Below are 18,889 nucleotides of genomic sequence, written 5' to 3' on the forward strand. Positions count from 1 at the left end.
CTGGCTTTGAAGGGACAAAATCACACCATGCCAGTGAGCATGGCAGCTCTTATGGTGGTGGGTGCTTGCTTTAAAAACGGTCAACTGAACCCTGGCTGTTGGGCAAGAAAACGGTGTTACAAATCCATGTTCTTGGGCTGGATAAAGTAAAATAGCACAATAATAAATAATTACAGGGAAGTTAACGGATAATGGTTTGTACATAGAATGAGTATTTTTAAAGAGGAAAAAAATAAATAATTTATATATATATTTATTTATTTTTAAGAGTGAAAAAAAAGGAACGCAATGCTATATGGCCACCACCTGTACATTAAGATCCCCGCATTTAATTCCAATATACATCCTTTCAAGTTATAATAATCACAATTATGAAACTTTAAAATGTCTTGGAACGGGGCTGATTATATATTTTTTGCTTTATTTGTGAAATCCTGAAAATTACCGAGCTAGATAATACTCCACAAACATGTGAGTACCAACAGTACCCCACAGACAACATGCAGGACAGATTTACAACTTGCACTGCATTCCAGGCATGTGCACCATCTCCTCCGTCCATGTCCTACCTAAAGTTATTGGGTGACTATGCACTAGCTTGTATCACAATCTTCATTCTTAAAATCAGAACTTGTAATGCAAGTTAATGCATAGCAACCCAGTTAAGACAGACAGCTGGAACACCAGGAAGGCAAAACTAAAATGCAGGGGGGGTGAGGCAGGAGCTTAGTACAATTCCTACTTTGTCCGCTACAATGGGTGGTTAATTCTGCTATGTTGGCGAGATTTTATATTTTTAACGCTTTTCAGGGAACTTGCATCATTCTGGAATGGGGAAGCCAAAAAAAGGGAAGTAGACATAGAAACAGAGAATTTGACGGCAGATAAGAACCACTTGGCCCATATTTTAACCTACGGTAACCTCCAATCCTATTTAAGGATATTCTTATGTCTATCCCAAGCATGTTTAAATTGCTCTACTGTATTAGCCTCTACCACATCAGATGGGAGGCTATTCCACTTATCCACTACCCTTTCTGTGAAGTAGTTTTTCCTCAGATTTCCACTGAACCTACTTCCCTCCGGTATCAGTACATGTCCTTGTGTTCTAATACTTCTCTTTCTTTGTCTAATTCTAACAAAGTACAGGAGGGAGACATTCTTCATACGCCTAATTCTTTAATTAGTGTGTAAAGATTTGAAGACTGTGGGAGAGTCTGATTGGGCATGGTTGGGAATTCCATAAGTGGATAGTGGCAGTCTTGTAGGCGGGAGAGATAGGTAGTTACCATAGAAGAGGCGATCCATCTGTCCCATTAAATAGCATTGACACTGCCTTCTATAAGAATGACTGCATCAAAACTGTGCCAGGAATATGCGCCCCACTCTTGAAGTTCCAACTGACATCACCTTAAACATTGCTGCTCGTTATAAATTAGCAAGTTGAGCTATCTTGATCACTGAAGCCCCAACAATCCGCCCTCTTTCAAAGTCAGCCTCTAGCAGGCATAATTAAAAGGTTTTATTTTTTTGACTCCAGTGAATCAGTGAACAAATGGACAATGCTTTTTTAACTCTTTGCATCATATACAACATAAACTTTTTTCATTAAGAAGCTTTTATACAAAGTTAATTGGGTCAGCGTTTTAATTAAAATTTTTCTAAGTGTCATATTTTAAAGCCTATGTATTAATAAGCTAAATAAAATACTGGATGTTTTACGCGCGCTTTAGATGTCCACCAAACATATATAGATATATTTTTTTATATTAATCCTACCATCCCCATACTATCATAAGGGCAGTGATTGGATGGCCAGATTCAGGATAGGCTACCATCTTCCTGCCCCCTTCCCTGTGGATGGCCCCAACTAACCAGTGCTATCTACACATGAGAAGCCCATGTAAGCAGGAGGAACTAAACTTCATAAGTCTACAGACATCCCACGTTGGACGACGTAGTGAGGCTGCATCTCCCAAACAGTATAGCTCCATGGATTAGTGCCTTCTTGTTCAGATATCGGATTTGATGCTTACTGTAGATATACATTTCAAATTTGGCGTCTAGTGGTCTTTTAAGGGGGCATTAAAGTGAAAACAACATCTGTTTAATTTTACCTTGCTGCCCTACCATTGAACTGGGCTTCAAAACAATCAATATATACAAAGTATGATGCCACTGGTTCACATTGTGGGGTTATCAATTGGGCCAGAAGTGCAGGCATCCATGTTTCCATTTCAATCCCAATGTTTGGACCGGAACCTGAACAACTTTATTCGGCCATCTAGGAGGTACATTACCATATGTCAGGGGAACTGAAGTGCTATTACATGGTAAAATGAAGTAGTCTGCTCCCATATGGAAATACAGTCACTAAAAGCACTGTCCCGTTGGAGATTATGGATAATATTTCTATTGCCAAGTAAAAAAATATGACAAACCTAATGTATGTTAATCCCTAAATGTAAAATAGAGAACATAGGTTTTATTTGCATTTCTTATATTACATATATCATGTCTGTTATAATACATTGTGCAAACATAATCCCCATTTATAGAGAAGAGGTGGGCAGCCTGTGGCCCTCCAGCATTTGTACAACTATTAGTCCCATATTTCCCCGCAGAATCTGGTGTTTCCACAGCAGCTCACTAAGTCTGTTATACAATATATTTTGGACTTGAAAGGAAAATGAACACTGCAGCAATATGGAGAGAGAGATGATAACCACTTCTTACTTCTTTGAGGTTCAGAGAGTGACTAACACAGTTAAAGTTGAATCAGAGCTGTAAGGGCTACAGGAAGGACATGAAGAAAAAATACAGTATTAACACCCATATCAAGAAATCATAATATCATCAGGAAGTGTCCTAATAGCATGACAGGCTCTAGTCAATCTATGCAACAAGCTGTCCTCGAGATTTAGTTCCCTTATTAACACTGCAGAACCAACTTAGACAAGACATGGAAACACCAGGCTTAAGACGATTTATTGTTTTCACTTCCATCCTCCTACATTATCAGTATGGTGAGTAGTATACATTCGATGCATTATCTCCTTAGCAGTCTAGGCTATCTTGATAATAGTGCATTTTAGTACCTTAGTGGGACCCTGATCCTCTGGCAGTAAAGTTAAATAATATGCAGCTATATTCCAGAGTAACAACTGCAAGGTACCATAGCAGTTGGAGAAAGCACATCCCATGTCCCAAAACCAATGAGCTGAGTAAAGAAATGCCTGTGTATATTGCAGTTGATTTGTTTTTTTGCTTCATTTTTTGCTATTTAAATTGTACATTATATAATCCATTATTAAGTGAAGGGTAAGTTGGAGTAAATTGCAGGTGGGCTTGGAACTAATGTTGGGCATGTATTATATAGTGAATGGTTACAGACATCTGCTGAGTTGGACGTACACCCATTTGTGTAGCTTAATTTTGTGCAGTGGGTGTCCATGGAGAGTATGTATTGTACCCTTATGCCTAGAGTTGGGACAGGGCAGGGGCAGTCTAACATAGGCGGAGTACAGTAAGGGTGTGCACATAAATTTGGCTGAGGCAGACCAGCATGGAGACACATATATACACCTGTCGGGAGCTGTATATTTTGCAACAGCTAGAGAGCAGGTGCAATACACGCTGGTGAAACCTGGCGTATACGCTGCAGCTACGCGCATCTTGAGATGCCCAGTACTCAGCATACAGGCGTTAATACTGTATTATTACAGGCGGCTTTGAGAGTAAATCACATACAATATGCAACCAGCTCAGCATCAGACCCCAAGTAAAAATAGAAAAAAATGATTATCAATGTACAATTGATTTTCTAATTACCTAAATCACTTTAGAGGACCATGAGCCTTTTGGTTTTAAGCTGCAGATCACAGCCTTTTCTTTGAGTTGGTTGGAGGTTAGCAAAGCAGAGTTATTTGACAGTAGTTAGCTATAAAAAGCATTATATAGCTATTGACAAACCTGCTGGCTGTAATAAGATGCAATGGCTGGGAGAGCAGCAATAAGAAATAAATGGTGTAGTTTCAGTGAGATCAGAAGGTAATGGATGTACAGTCATGGCCAAAAGTTTTGAGAATGACACAAGTATTGGTTTTCACAAAGTTTGCTTTTTCAGTGTTTTTAGACCTTTTTGTCAGATGTTGCTATGGTATAATGAAGTAAAATTACAAGCATTTCATAAGTGTCAAAGGCTTTTATTGACAATTAGTTTATGTAAAGAGTCAATATTTGCAGTGTTGACCCTTCTTTTTGAAGACCTCTGCAATTCGCCCTGGCATGCTGTCAATCAACTTCTGGGCCACATACTGACTGATGGCCGACCATTGTTGCCTGATCAATGCTTAGTTTGTCAGAATTTATGGGTTTTTGTTTGGCCACCATCCTCTTGAGGATTGACCACAAGTTCTCAATAGGATTAAGGACTGGGGGAGTTTCCTGGCCATGGACCCAAATTTCCATGTATTGATCCCCAAGCCACTTCGTTAGCAATTTTGCCTTATGGCAAGGTGCTCCATCATGCTGGAAAAGGCATTGTTCATCACCAAACTGTTCTTAGATGGTTGCGAGAAGTTGCTCTTGGGAGGATGTTTTGGTGCCATTCTTTATTCATGGCTGTGTTCTTAGGCAAAATTATGAGTGAGCCCACTCCCTTGGCTGAGAAGCAACCAAACACATGAATGGTCTCAGGATGCTTTACTGTTGGCATGATACAGGACTGATTGTAGTGCTCACCTTTCCTGTTCCAGACAAGTGTTTTTCCAGATGACCCAAACAATCTGAAAGGGGATTCATCAGAGAAAATGACTTTACCCCAGTCCTCAGTAGTCCAATCCCTGCACCTTTTGCAGAATATCAGTCTGTACCTGATGTTTTACCTGGAGAGAAGTGGCTTCGTTGCTGGCCTTCTTGACACCAGGCCATCTTCCAAAAGTCTTCGACTCACTGTGCGTGCAGATGCACTCACACCTGCTTGCTGCTATTCCTGAGCAAGCTCTGCACTGGTGGTGCCCCAATCCCGCAGCTGAATCAACTCTAGGAAACTGTCCTGACACTTGCTGGACATTCTTGGGCGCCCTGAAGCTTTCTTCACAACTATTGAACCTCTCTCCTTGAAGAGCCAATAAATGGTTGATTTAGATGCAATCTTATTAGCAGCAAAATCCTTGCCTGTGAAGCCCTTTTTGTGCAACGCAATGATGACTACACGTGTGTCCTGGCAGAAAACCATGGTTAATAGAGGAAGAACAATGATTTCAAGCACCATCCTCCTTTTAAAGCTTCCAGTCTGTTATTCTAATTCAATCAGCATGACAGAGTGATCTCCAGCCTTGTCCTTGTCAACACTCTCACCTGTGTTAACGAATCACTGACCTGATGTCAGCTGGTCCTTTTGTGGCATGGGGCTGGGAGAGTTAAAATTAAATATTCATCAGTGTGCGGCTAAAAACAACAAAAACACTCCCACTAGTCTCAGGCCTTTTTCATTTAGTTTTTTTTTTGCTGGAGAGATGTTGGGTCTTTCATTTAGTGTGTTTAAAGAGAGCAACTTACAAGTTGCAACAGCTAAAGACAATAATAGAGTAATACTTTCCTTGTACTATTTGGAAATGCCCAGACATGCAGCATTTTGTAATAGAACCACTTCTGCTTCTAAATCACAACAAGTGAAAACTATTTTTAAAGGTTTGTTTAATGAGGGTCATCTTATTATATTCAATCTCCATCTCCTGCTCGTCCTCGGTTTTGAACAAGAGGTGATAAAACATCAGAATAATTACTTAGCAGGTGATGAGTGCAGTGATCTTGTGAGATCTGTACACTCATGTAATTGTGTATGTGGCAGGGTCAGGATGTGAGGTGGGGAATGGAGGTAACCTAGAAGCCACAGACTGAGAGTTACTTTTTAGAAGGAGCAGGGTCCCCATCAGCACAGAGAAGAGATGTGATGCTCTTATAAAACTGGTAGGTGACAAAATTAGGACTCCTCGTGTTATGGATCTCTCCACACAACAACTCGCAATACTTATGTTGCCATAATCTGGTGAATCTAACAGAGTCTTGGAAAAGTGGTTTTATCTGATTTGTGACCTAATATACAGTATGGGCTGGATTGTATGGCCTGAACAAACCTTCGGTTTAAATGGGTGTCCTAAACGAAGTTCATACAGTAACCTTGTTTAAAAAAACAAGTGATTGTTACAATTAGAAAAAAAACAAAATAAAAAGATAAAAACGAAAAAAAAAAACACTTTTCTAATTAATCAACAATTTGTTTTATGGCATGAGGCCACTTAGTAGCCACAGTCGCATTGGGGCCTATGGAGAATATTTCTGTTGCCAAATAAAGAATATGACAACTAACTCCTGTGAATCCCTAAATGTAAAATAGGGGAGAATACAGGTTTTGATAAGTAGTGGTGAGCAAACAATTTAATCTAAAGTGTGTGTGTCTTATTTAATGACTACATTGTACCCACAGAAGCCAATAACCAATTTTCTTTAACCAAATGTACATACATATATATTTAATGACACATCTTGTACTATATATATTCTGATATTGTTAACACTGTATACAAATATATTTGACCATAAATTTAGTCCTATAGTAATGTTAAAATTATGCAGTAGTTATTTCATTGCAAATCTTTTCCTATATAACTCTGACAAACGCTGTATAAAATTATACCTCATATTTCCTCTATACTGTAACACAGAGGTCTGGTATTGTAAACACTGTATAGAAAGACGCATATTTATTATACAATATATCTTCTTGTTTTATGTATTAGTTTTCATTTTCACTACAGTTAGTCATATGAGTACAGCTGGTCCTTTACAATAGCTATATGGCTGAATATGCAATGTGTGTTTTGACCACTAGGTGTCAGAAGCTGTATGGTGACCGTGCAACAGAATGATTTTTATGAAACGGAGATCTCCTCGAAATCTGTGAGCTTAACATGCCAATACAAGGCTAAAACATGCCCTGGCAGAGCAGAAGTATATTGGTTCCGATATCTTGCATCTGAACAAGAACAATTGTATCCAAACTCCAATCAGCGCTTTAAAGCTGACAATAATGATACGCACACTGTGCTGTATATTCGCAACATATCAGTCCAGGACAGCGGGATATACGTGTGTGGCATTGCATTCAAAGGGTCTTCAGATAGCACATCCAAGACTACAGGACCAGGAACCACACTACTAATACGAGGTAACCAAACACATAGAAATAGGCTGTCTGAATGATTTTCAACTAGCAGTGCAAATGATAGCAATCAGTGCAGCAAAGCAGAGCAAATCATCCAAATAGCTGGAGTACCAGCAAATGTTATTTTAGCAAATGTGTCAAGTACGAGACATCATATAGAGCAGTGGTCAGGGAACAGGGGTAAATTACCCCAAATGGGGTAAAAATGAAATTCCTGTGGGTAATGCGGCCGATTCACATGCTGTCAGTTGGATTGTAGACCCCTTTAAATGTGAAATTGCTGTTGTACCAGAAGAGCCTCAAGGGTTGGCAGAGGCACTTCTTGAGCTTCGATGCAATACTGAAGCACGTATTGCGTTTGAAAACAAAGCAGATCTGTCATATTTTTGGATGTCAACAGCTGTAAAGGCATCAAAATTGCATGATGAGGCAGTCAAAAAGTTGCTGCCTTTTGCAACAACCTACATTTGCGAACAAGGATTTTCCACTCTAACGAACATAAAAACAAAGCAGAGAAATCGATTGGACGCTGAAGACTGTATCCAAATTGCTCTGACATCAAAATGCCCCAATATTGATGCTCTCGTATCAAAAATGAAGCAACATCATTTCTCCAAAACCTGAAGTTTTGAATTTGAAGCTTTCAAAGAAATTTTGAAATCCCATAATTAATAATATATGATTTCCTTCCTTTCAAATCAAGGGGGGTAACGTCGGCGTATCTAAATATATTTGGGGGTAAAAGGTAAAAAAAGTTCCCTGACCCCTGATATAGAGGATGCACTTTAAATGTGATGTATAAATTTGCTGGAGTAGACCATATTTTTTACAACTGCACATTTCAATTTAGTAATTAGAGACCAAGATTAATTTAAATCTATCACTTGACAAAATGTATGCCTGAGAAAGAGGAGAGAAATGAAGGATATGAGGTGCTGGAAGTAGTTACGACAGAAGTAGGGAAATTAGAAGACACGATGATTGGTGTCCAGAGATGTTGCGATGTCCAACTGAAGTGTTGATATGTGATGGGAGGATAAGGATAGAAGTGCAGAATGGATAAAGTAATTTGCAAGAGGTGTATTGAAACATGAAGGTAGAAATGTAGAGCTAAAGAGAAGACAAAGAGGTGTGGATATAAGATGAGGAGGATGAGTACAGAGTTGAGGAGCAGACAAAGCGGTGTGAATATGTTGTTGAAGTCGTATAATTGGATGAACGAAAGTATATTGGTTAATATCGTTTTACCGTGCGATTGCGATCAGTATGCCACGATAAAATACGCACACATACACTCGCACTCCCACATTCATTTATATAAATAAATATATATATATATATATATATATATATATATATATATATATATATATATATATATTTCATATTTATAATGGTTCCATTCCACAGTGATGAGCAGATGGTATTTAGTTTATAGTTATATATATATATATATATATATATATATATATATATATGTTATATGTACACTTTAGTGATATTTAAGGTTCAGGTTACAGGAAACATATCGTGTATAGTATCATTTTAATCCCCTGTGTCCGCAGTTGTCCGGTTCATTCACCGAAGGGATCGCACATTGCATACTCTAGTTAGCAATGTTAGGGAATAAATGTTTAAACTGTTACTGATTGTGTATTGTGAATAGACTAGCTTAAACTGATTTCTGGGTGGGAGAATAATCTGGAATGTTGACCCCCACCCTTGGAGGGGGTTGTTTGAACTGGCCTATGACCTGCATTACACTGGACCCTCCTCAAGCCTGGACCTATAGAAGCAAGCCACATCATCTGTATTGTTTTCTCTGTAACACTGAGTGTATATAATACAGCTTTGCTGGGACCAGCTTCAGTCATCTCTGACCAGAGTCTTCTGGAGTGAAGTACTGTAGCTGGTACCAGCGGAGCGCAGGAAAGGGCGCGGCGGTATGTATGTATGTATTTGGTATCGGCTGTACTGTATTATAATTACGTATTGAACAGCTAAACTTTTGCTTTTGTAAATAAATTGATTGTGCTTTGGACCCACAAGAAATCGCTTAGACAATGCTTATTGGAAAACGATAAAATTACTTTAATAATGTGAATGCATGATGAGGAAGTAGTGTAAGGTTTAAGAGCCAATTTAATAGTGGATATAAGATGGGGTGATGTGGATAGGAGTGTAGAATTCACGTGATGATTGAAAAAGGTCTTAGACTATTAAATGTGGATAAAGATAATGAAATATGGTGAAATGAGATGTATTTAGAAAAGGATGACTTGAGGGAAGTAGACACATGGGATTAGGGATGAAGAGAGTTTGGAAGAGGAAACAAAAATCAAGATTAGTAATCATATGCTTTCTTTTTTATTTCAGATGTATATCAAACAGTGATTACACCAGCAAATACTTCGTTAATAGTCATTTGTACATTGCTTTTTATATACAGCATCACAGTGTTTTCTTACTATGCATTCAGGGTAAGTTACATAAGATCTTTCAACCTGTGCAAGGTGCTGCCTATATTAATGTGTGGATCATGGAGAGGGGTATTGAACCATTTCAGTATTGGCATGTCTGTAAAGGCATTGTGAAGCCTGCAACCTCTTACCAGCTTAAACACTCTAAAGCACACCCTGTGCCTCCCCCAGTCACAGCTAGGCACCATCACAGCAGCTACAGTACATTGCGTGCGCCTGGCTGGAATACACATCCTAAAATGCTTGCATCTTGTAGCTTACCTGACACTAGGCTAGCTTCCAGTATAATACTATTATTGATATACATTATATCATATAGGCAACTGCGCTGTTCCAGTGTCCAGGACCCCAACAGCTTCCGCTATACTCACCCCAGTCTTTGCTGGCTAGTGGTCAGCGCTCAGGGAAATACTTTGGATGAAAACAGCGAGCAGGTCCAGTGTACGGCGATTGCTGATTAGACGTGGACGTGTTGCCTTTTTGATACCACGGATTACTGTGTTCATTCAAATTTCTCAAGTGTGTCAGTCCCTATAGAGCTTCCCATTAACTGGCCGAGGCAGGGGTGAGTACAGCAGGAGCCACACGGGGCCCGGACAGATGTCAGGAGGAAGGTGTGATTTTATGTAATAATAAACATTTTATTGGTGTTCTTCTTTACATCCTACTGCTGGGCAAAGCAAGCATTGTATTCTTAATACTTTCCAAGACATCAGGTATTATGGCTGATACATCATTATAACTAAGGAGCAATCAATATCGCAGTTCCTGTCCATGTTAATAAGTGGACATATGCAGAGATAAGAGGTTTTATTTGAAAAGCTAAAGGGAGCCCTATTTCTAAAAATATATTTTCATTCTTTTCATTTTTCCTTTACATTAGGTCCATATCTATTTTGCAAATATAACCCCAAATTTATATCTAATCATTTGTTAGATACACTCTAAATCAGAGTATCTAACACTTCCCACTCTTGCAGAGGTTCCATCTTCGGGGGTTGAGGGGCCAACACTCAATCAGGGTATCTAACACTTATGTATTATACAGAAATTCCATTTGGGAAGGAAAGATCATATGCAGCCGTCTGCTTACACCACTACCGCATCATCTGCCCAACAGAGGACAGCCTAAACTGCACCACACATGACAACTTGCCTGCATATAGCGTCCATTCAAATTATATTGAATTGCTAATATTGAAGAATATAGTCAGAGTAACCCAGTACTTGTAAGTGGGCTATACCATCTCTAACAGCGCTGGGGGCCATGGGTTCTATTCTGACCAGGGCACTACCTGTGTGTATGTTCTCCCTGTGCTTACATTGGTTGCACCAGTTTTCTCCTACAGTCAAAAAAAACAAACCCAAACCATACTGGTAAGTTAATTGGCTTCTGACACAGTTAAGTCTAGTGTGTGTTTATCTGGTAGAGATATTCATCATCATCATCTATTTATAAAGTGCCACTAATTCCACAGCGCTGTACAGAGAACTCATTCACATCAGTCCCTGCTCCATTGGAGCTTACAGTCTAAATTTCCTAATATAGGCACACACTCACACTCAGACAGAAAGGGTGACAGACAGGGAGAGACAGGGAGAGACTAGGGTCAATTATGATAACAGCCAATTAACCTACCAGTATGTTTTTGGAAAGTGGAAGGAAACCGGAGCACTCAGAGGAAACCCACGCAAACACAGAGAACATAAAAACTCACAGAGATAAGGTCATGGTCAGGAATCGAACTCATGACCCCAGTGCTGTGAGGCAGAAGTGCTAACCAATAGGCCACTGTGCTATTAGACTAACCTCCAGGTCGTCAGGAATGGATATGAATGATTATAAAACATTCTTTGTAAATCGCTGTGTAATATGTTGGCGCTATATAAATAAAGGTAAATAATAATCATGCTGAACTAAAACCATAGCAACCAAACATTTGCTTTTAGCGTCTAATTTGTGCGACTGATAAAATCTAAATGCTGATTGGTTATTATGATTTTATAAAATGTGTGTAATAACTCTCATGCAGTATAATTACATGTGTTTATTAAACAAGCAGAGAAGAAAATGGTATTGAATGTATTCCACAATAAAAAACTATCCTCAAATTGTTATTTTATAGTCAAAATGGAAAATCTGTAAATTCACGGAAAACAAACGAGGATTCACAGGGGAAACAGACGTAAGTGATTAATTGCTTTAGTCTATTCTAGCCAGTGATAAGAAATATTGTAATACAAAATATATTTCTCTCTCACAGAAAAGCTACAGAGCAAGAAGTATTTTTCAAGCAATAGCAAAAGAATATCGCAATAGATATGAACGGAAAACAAACAAACAAGTAAGAGACATGTTGATACTATCTAGTCGTTTCCTGTCCTATAGAGTTACTTGGCACAGACAAAGAGGAACATTTAATGACAGTGCAAACAGCCCAAAGATACCCAGTAACCAATCACAAAACTGCTCACTTCGGTCTAATGAAAGCAAACACCTGATTGGCAGCAATAAGTTACAACACATCTGTGATATTAAATATACGTTAAACAGGCGCTGTAACAAGCATGCGGTTTTAATAAATTAAGTAATGGCTTTTATCTCTACTTTGATTTCCTTACAACTTTTGACAACACAATATAAATGACTATTTTTGGATCAATACAATATAAAAAGTCTCTTTCTTTCAAAGTTCACTTAATGTAAGAAAATAAAAGATAAACCCCTGGCAAGTCTTACATCCAGAAGTTATCTAGACAGCAATGGAGTTCTTGTACAAACACACTGACTGAGATATGGTAACAAATGCCTAAATGTATAGGAAGAGATGGTAAAGAGAAGGGGGGTTCTTAGTTTCCGCATAGAAGATGTTCGGAAAAACATATCAATGAGCTAGAGATGTCCAAAGACCAAGATATGCTGTAGTGGGCCAGTTAGTATGTCCTACGTGAGTCATCTGATATCACCACAAGGGTGAGCACTGGCCCACTTACAGCTATGTACAAATGCTAGTTATAAAAGTGACCACAACAATGAAGGGCACGGAATATGTCATAACGCCATAACCAGAGATACTTGGCAAGGGGGCAGCATGTGTGAGGTGGGATTAAAGCGTAACAAAAGAAGCATCTATGTTTCCCTTGTAAATAAAAAAAACATACCACCAACAAAAATAACTTGTTTAGAGAAGTCCATAAGGGTTTTATTCACTGAAAATATATGGGTAAAAATATATTTGCCCCTCTCCTTACTGGCCAGGAGAGCTGATGAAGAGGACAGGGTCGAGTGGATGGGTGACCGGGATGCCCACACATGCCAGTTATGCGGCCACTATTATTTACAATACTTATTACAAATGTTTCAATAAATAAATAAAACCCAAGAGCCCTCCTGGTGGAGGACCACTTTACATTCTAACTGACTCTTAAAATAGATTTTCCCAATTTATTATTTTTACCTTGTTATAGAATTTGCTGTTCCAATACAACTTTGTATCCCCCCCCCCCCAAAATATTTTTTGCAGTGCAACAATTGCAAAGTCATTGACAAGTCGGTTATGTCTACTTCTATTTAAAGGGAATCTATTGGGAGGTTACAAAACATTGTCGTAAAACAAAGCAAATTACTCAAATCCCTTTTACTAATTAAGAATACTAAAATAGAGAATTAAAAGTCTAGTGAAAGGAAGCTTTTGTAAGTGTATTTGTAACTGTGGAGAAAACATACTGTCAAAGGACTAAAGGGTGGAGGGGCCAGCAATGTGAAACAAATGGCGGGGCACAGTGGTGACACAAAATTAAATATACCTAATGTGACAAACATTTCATATATAGCATTTAATGTATAGATGTTTGGGGTACAGTTCGAGATCTAACAGTAAAAAAGGCATGTTTTCCTTACACATGACTAGGACCGACTGGCAAATTTAATGGCCAAACATCGCTTGCTTTAATAGGATACATTTTAAAAACGGGACAGTCAGCCTTACAAAATCCACATTTGTATATTTGTTTTTATTTTTTAAAAAAAAAAGAATACTATTTTGACTTTGTGCATGAACAAAAAATATGGTAGATGACATGAAAGCCACACGTCTTTAAAGATTACTCAATACACCGCTTCTAATCTATTTCTGCTGTCTCTTCTTAACAGAACCTCGTCATAGAGGATGATACAATCTATCAGAACACATAATCACTGAAACCGGCTTATTCAAAAGGATATTGTAACCGCCAGACAGGAACTCCTTTTTATATGCATTAATCAGTTGTCATAAGCAGTTGGAAGACCGAGCACATAAATTTCTGATCATACATGCATGAAGAAACATTGATGAATGAAACACACAGAACATAGACCACACAGATCACAACAGACAGCATTAGACATGAATCTAGCCATTTTGGGCAATACTAAGCTCTACTAAAGCGTAGCCATGATGCCTCTCTTGGGTCAGTGGAAGGTTGCTGATGCAGCTGATTGGACAAGCCAAAGCAGCCGCCAGTCAGCTACAGAGCCAATCTTCCACTGTATACAGTTTACAACCAGTGAAGTTGAGAACCACCTTGAAGGCATTGGTCCTGTAGAAGGACTGTCCTGTTCACTGTAAGGTTAATAGATGTTCCAGCATTCTGGCAATTTGATTGTTCTAACTCTTACACTTGAATTTAATGCTAATATTACAGGAAGGGCCTCGAGAGGCTTTTTTTTTGTTTGTTTGTTTTTCGTTTCCGTATCTGCCATTGCACCTCCTTAATAAATTAAACATCTGCCATTGTCTGTGAACGCATGAAGTGTCATTTCAACACTTACCGTTTTCCACATATGGGTGAAACGGTAGGACCAGGGCCAGCACCACCCGACCCCTGGTTGGCTCGAGGACGCTTCTCATTTCCTTCAGTAAAGTCACGGGCTGGTGGCAGCGGTCAAGGAGGTTCAAGCAGCTAATGACATCATACTGGAATCCGGTCCGTTGCCATTCATCAATATTAAGCACTCTAAACACAAGAAAGGCTGTTCATGTTTCAGTCATGTTAAGGTTAGCTTACTTTCCTTATGTCAGTCTAAGATAATTCTCTTAATGAAATCCAGGTACAGTAGGAATAAAGGTTAATTATACAGAAAATGGGCCTCATTTAGAGATAGGAGTAAGCAAAGAAAACAAGCACGCTTGCTCCTGGACAAACCATATTGCAACAACAAGAGGTGTAAATGCATTTACTTATTTGCTCGCATATAGGGAAAATACTTGCTGCTTTTGCAAGCAGCACACAAATACTGGGCACAAGGTGCAAATTGCTCCTTATTCTACTTTGCTCCCCATCGCTAAATGAGCCCATTTGTCTATAATTAACCTGTATGGCTAATGAAACTTAATCCCATCCAGGATATAACAGAATTATCAGGCATGTTTATATAATCATGCAGCAATGTTTATTTCAGTTACCCTGGCATATTACACAGATCTGCTATTTACCTACAATTGTATCCAATGCACAGAGAACAGCAGAGCTGTGTCGTATACCAACCCTGTTGGCGCAAATAACGACAGAATGAAGCCAGGGAAATGTGGTTAGTAAAAGTTGAATGAGGGCATGTGCAAGCCAATAAATGTCATGTGAAGGTGGATTTGATGGGTGTTTGGACATGTTATCCATCCACAATGGTGTATGTGGGTGATACGTACCTGTACTTTTTCTTCTGAAGTTGCCATATCATAGTCTGGGACATCTCTGTGACATAGATCTCCTCAAAGTGCGGACTCATGACCTTTGTCACTTCCCCATCTCCTGCCCCTAAATCCAATAGTCTGTGGGATTTCCAGTCCGGGCCAATTTTGAGAAGCCTCTGGAACTGCTCTGGTGAAAAGACAAACATTGACCCCCTACCAAGCAACCTAAGGGTAGAAGAGAGAACAGTTAAACTGCATGAAAATACAGATTAAGAACAGTAAACAGGGCCATATAGTATATGGACATATGGCAATATGAAACACCTATTTACAAAGGGGGAGAGTACCCTTTGGTCAACCCCCCTTAATACAACTAGCCTCTCTAGTGGAACAAATTGGGTGGGGGCCAAGGTTTGTTCCCGTTACCAGAAGCCAATAACAAACCACTTTTGTGACAGGTGACCTGCAGTTCACACCAGGGTATTACAATCTACCCAGCCATCTACAGCACAGCTCTAGGGAAACTCTCCCTCTCCCTTACTACATGGATGGGGATAATGGATGTTTTAAGGGAGGATGCACAGACGTGAACAGTCCCTTCAAAACAAATTATTGCATGAACATCCACCAGCTGCTATAAAACACAGTTTGTTGGCATCCCTTGCACAGTCGGTACACCGGTAACATTCACACTGCCCTCTTGCCAGCCCTGTAGCATAAGCAGATGATGTTCTCCCAAATCCAAGATAAACAGTACTAAGGTAATAACCTTATAGGGTCAATATTACGAAAATTTACTTTTTGGCACAAAATATACTTTTCATGTTTCAGTAAATCAAAATGTTCTTCACGCCCAATGAGCGACTGGTTCCAAATCTTGCGGTTATCATTGTGTGTGCAAGTGTTTTACTACATTTCATGAAATTTGACTACTGAATATCTCTATTCTATTGGTACCTATAGATATTTCATTTCTTTACAGCTTATAGAATGTAACCGCTCCACCTCATACATGTACAAGCAAAATCAGAAAATGTATATTCACATAACTTTCTTACCCTGGAGTACAGACATAACAAGAGTTAATCGCACCTTGTCTGGCACACCAGTCTCTAGCCAATCTGTACCATATAACTGTATTACCTTAAGGTGTAAGTATTGTACAGTACCCATGCCCAGACCAATAACAAATTGACAGTAAGTCTGGTATCATTTTTCTATTTTCCTGGTCCATACACCACGACAGTGGACGTCTAGATAAAATACCCTAGCAGTAAATACATGTGAGACTATTCAATGTAAATGATTTACTATTATACCCCATTCATACTGCACCAAAAACCCGGGTTTTTGCAGAGGCACGCTGAGAAACCCGGGTCTTGGTGCAGTATGAATAGTCCAACCACAAAATCCCGGGGCTAAAATCCCGGGACTTAGACCCGGGATTTTGCGAGGGGTAATTCCCGTGTTGGACCCCGCTCGCCTGCAGTATGAATGGTGCAACCCGTGTAATTCATACTGTAAAAAAAAAAATATTTGGAAGTAAAAAAAAAAAAAAGATTTTAATTAATAAAAAATACATAACAAATGTTTACTTAACTTATTTTCAGCCAGCGGTGTCTCCGGTGCGTTGCCGGCTGTCAGGGGGACCTCTGGGTACTAAAATGACATCATTTTAGTACCTAGAGGTCCCCCTGACAGCCGGCAACGCACCGGAGACACCGCTGGCTGAAAATAAGTTAAGTAAACATTTGTTTTGTATTTTTTAGTAATTAAAATCTTTTTTTTCACTTTTTTTTTTCTAAAACCCGGGTCGGGCAGGTGCAGTATGAACCCGCCCGACCCGAGATTCTTCTTATCTATACTGCCCTGTGCCCCGGCAATATCCCTGGTTAACAACCCGGGATATTGCCGGGGCGGCAGTATGAAAGTGGTATAAATCACATACAAATAGAAAGTTATAGCCAAAATTGGTTGAAACCTGAAAGTCAGTCTAAATGTTTAGTAAAAGGTACTCATAGATGACCTTAACATTGCATAGTATGAACAGACTGTTTGTCATGTGTTCTCTGTATATATGTTCTTACTGCATCTACCGTATTCCATCCTTCTTGCTCAGCATTCTGTGACTGTTCAAAATAAGATATTGATTTAGATGAAATTCTGAAACTCCCCTGGGGAGAAATCAGTCACCTGCCCACAGTACTGCCTTCCAGGTGTACAACACAAGGGGAAGTTCAATGGATGTCTGGCCCATTATCTTTCCGTTAAGGCCCAAAGAGACGGAACTTGATTTTTCAGCAAGTTTATTTATTATTTTCTTTTACATATCAGACAAACTTTTACAATCAAAACAATATACATAATAAAATTAAAAAGGATGCAAAATGTGGCAATAGTGTGTAAATTCAAGACTTAGAAAAAAAACAATGCTGGGTATTAATGTTTGGGGGAAGGACTGGAAGATTGGTATTTAGGAGAGGGGGGAAGAGGCTGTTGCCACTCTGTGTCCATGTAGGTACTACAGTAAGTAGTAAAAACAATATTCATTCTGAGTGCCTGCTGTATATCAAGTGGGAAACGCATGCGGGTATACAGTATATACACATTGCGCGCGCGCACACACACACACACACACACACACACACACACACACACACACACACACACACACACACAGGTTTATGTGGTGTTAAATTGCACTGAAATGTGGTTAAACAACTGAGCAATAATAATGAAAAAAAAGTGATAATTTACATGTGTTATCTGCGTCTGGTGATCATAGTCTGCGCTCCCTTATCTTAACCACGACAAACACAAGCTTGTATATCACTAGGTTACCCACAATGAAGCATTCTCTTCCTTCACTGCCCTGAGGGATCTATAGCAGCTGCTTTTTAATTCTTTGCTGCAAACAAGCATTATGCATGAAATCTGCTGGAAGGAACCCTCCCCAGATGAACAATAATTAGACAGCACAGCAGCAAACAAATAATTAATTTGTGTCTTGTCTGCCTGTGATGGGGGCACTTCGCTTGTGTTCCAGTCTGCGTAGGTCTACTTGGGTGACTGAGTAATGCTTGTAGACACCAGTCAGATAACGTCTTCAGGAAAGTGTGACCGTTAAATAATTCAAAATGTGTTTTAAAGAAAACCTGACATATAAGATTTACACATGAACAGAAATAAAAGACAGCAAACAAATCCACATACTTCAAAACTAATACATGTCAATAGAATACACAAAATTATAACAACAACACTGCCCAATGTAGTAATCATTGGGGATATTTTATAATTTGGGTGGTTAAGCTTTAAAAGACTTAAATACTTGCAGGGACTTTTTTTTTTTACCAACACCATCCATGAATACAGATTATAATTCTTAAAGACAATCTAAAGAAATTATTTGTAAATTCTCATTTCCAACACTGCCCCTTGTATTCCAATCCTTGTAGTGACTAGACTTACATAGCAGCACTCCTCACAGAGCATTATAATTTAAGCTT

General features: G+C 39.0%; 2 protein-coding genes across 4 annotated transcripts in view; one reads left to right on the plus strand and one right to left on the minus strand.

Moving 5' to 3' along the window:
- Positions 1–18,889, minus strand: part of METTL9 (methyltransferase 9, His-X-His N1(pi)-histidine) — a 28,476-nt gene that overhangs the window by 1,191 nt on the left and 8,396 nt on the right. For both annotated transcript variants that reach the window (XM_075179688.1, XM_075179689.1), the window contains 2 exons: positions 15,396–15,605; positions 14,522–14,706 (listed from right to left, as the gene is read on the minus strand). In XM_075179688.1, coding sequence (XP_075035789.1) covers positions 14,522–14,706; positions 15,396–15,605 — 395 coding nt within the window. The remainder of the gene's footprint in view (positions 1–14,521; positions 14,707–15,395; positions 15,606–18,889) is intronic.
- Positions 2,904–14,415, plus strand: IGSF6 (immunoglobulin superfamily member 6). 2 transcript variants are annotated; one of them, XM_075179691.1, is made up of 6 exons: positions 2,926–3,026; positions 6,896–7,231; positions 9,605–9,708; positions 11,835–11,894; positions 11,973–12,053; positions 13,862–14,415. In XM_075179691.1, exons 1-6 carry the CDS (start codon positions 2,963–2,965, stop codon positions 13,901–13,903), a joined length of 687 nt encoding a protein of 228 aa, XP_075035792.1. In that variant the 5' UTR covers positions 2,926–2,962; the 3' UTR covers positions 13,904–14,415. The 2 variants fall into 2 exon arrangements, with proteins under 2 accessions (XP_075035791.1, XP_075035792.1); XM_075179690.1 differs by lacking the exon at positions 13,862–14,415 and having other exon boundaries at positions 2,904–3,026; positions 11,973–12,361.

This window comes from Mixophyes fleayi, chromosome 7 (genome assembly GCF_038048845.1).
Source record: "Mixophyes fleayi isolate aMixFle1 chromosome 7, aMixFle1.hap1, whole genome shotgun sequence".
Taxonomy (NCBI): Eukaryota; Metazoa; Chordata; class Amphibia; order Anura; family Limnodynastidae; genus Mixophyes; species Mixophyes fleayi.

Excerpts from the sequence above, each read along its gene's own strand:
- IGSF6 (XM_075179690.1), top strand. The coding sequence starts at position 2,963 with ATGGAAACACCAGGCTTAAGACGATTTATTGTTTTCACTTCCATCCTC. Across the intron at positions 7,232-9,604 it reads AACCACACTACTAATACGAG|ATGTATATCAAACAGTGATT; the intron begins GTAACCAAACAC and ends TTTTTATTTCAG. Across the intron at positions 11,895-11,972 it reads GATTCACAGGGGAAACAGAC|AAAAGCTACAGAGCAAGAAG; the intron begins GTAAGTGATTAA and ends TCTCTCTCACAG.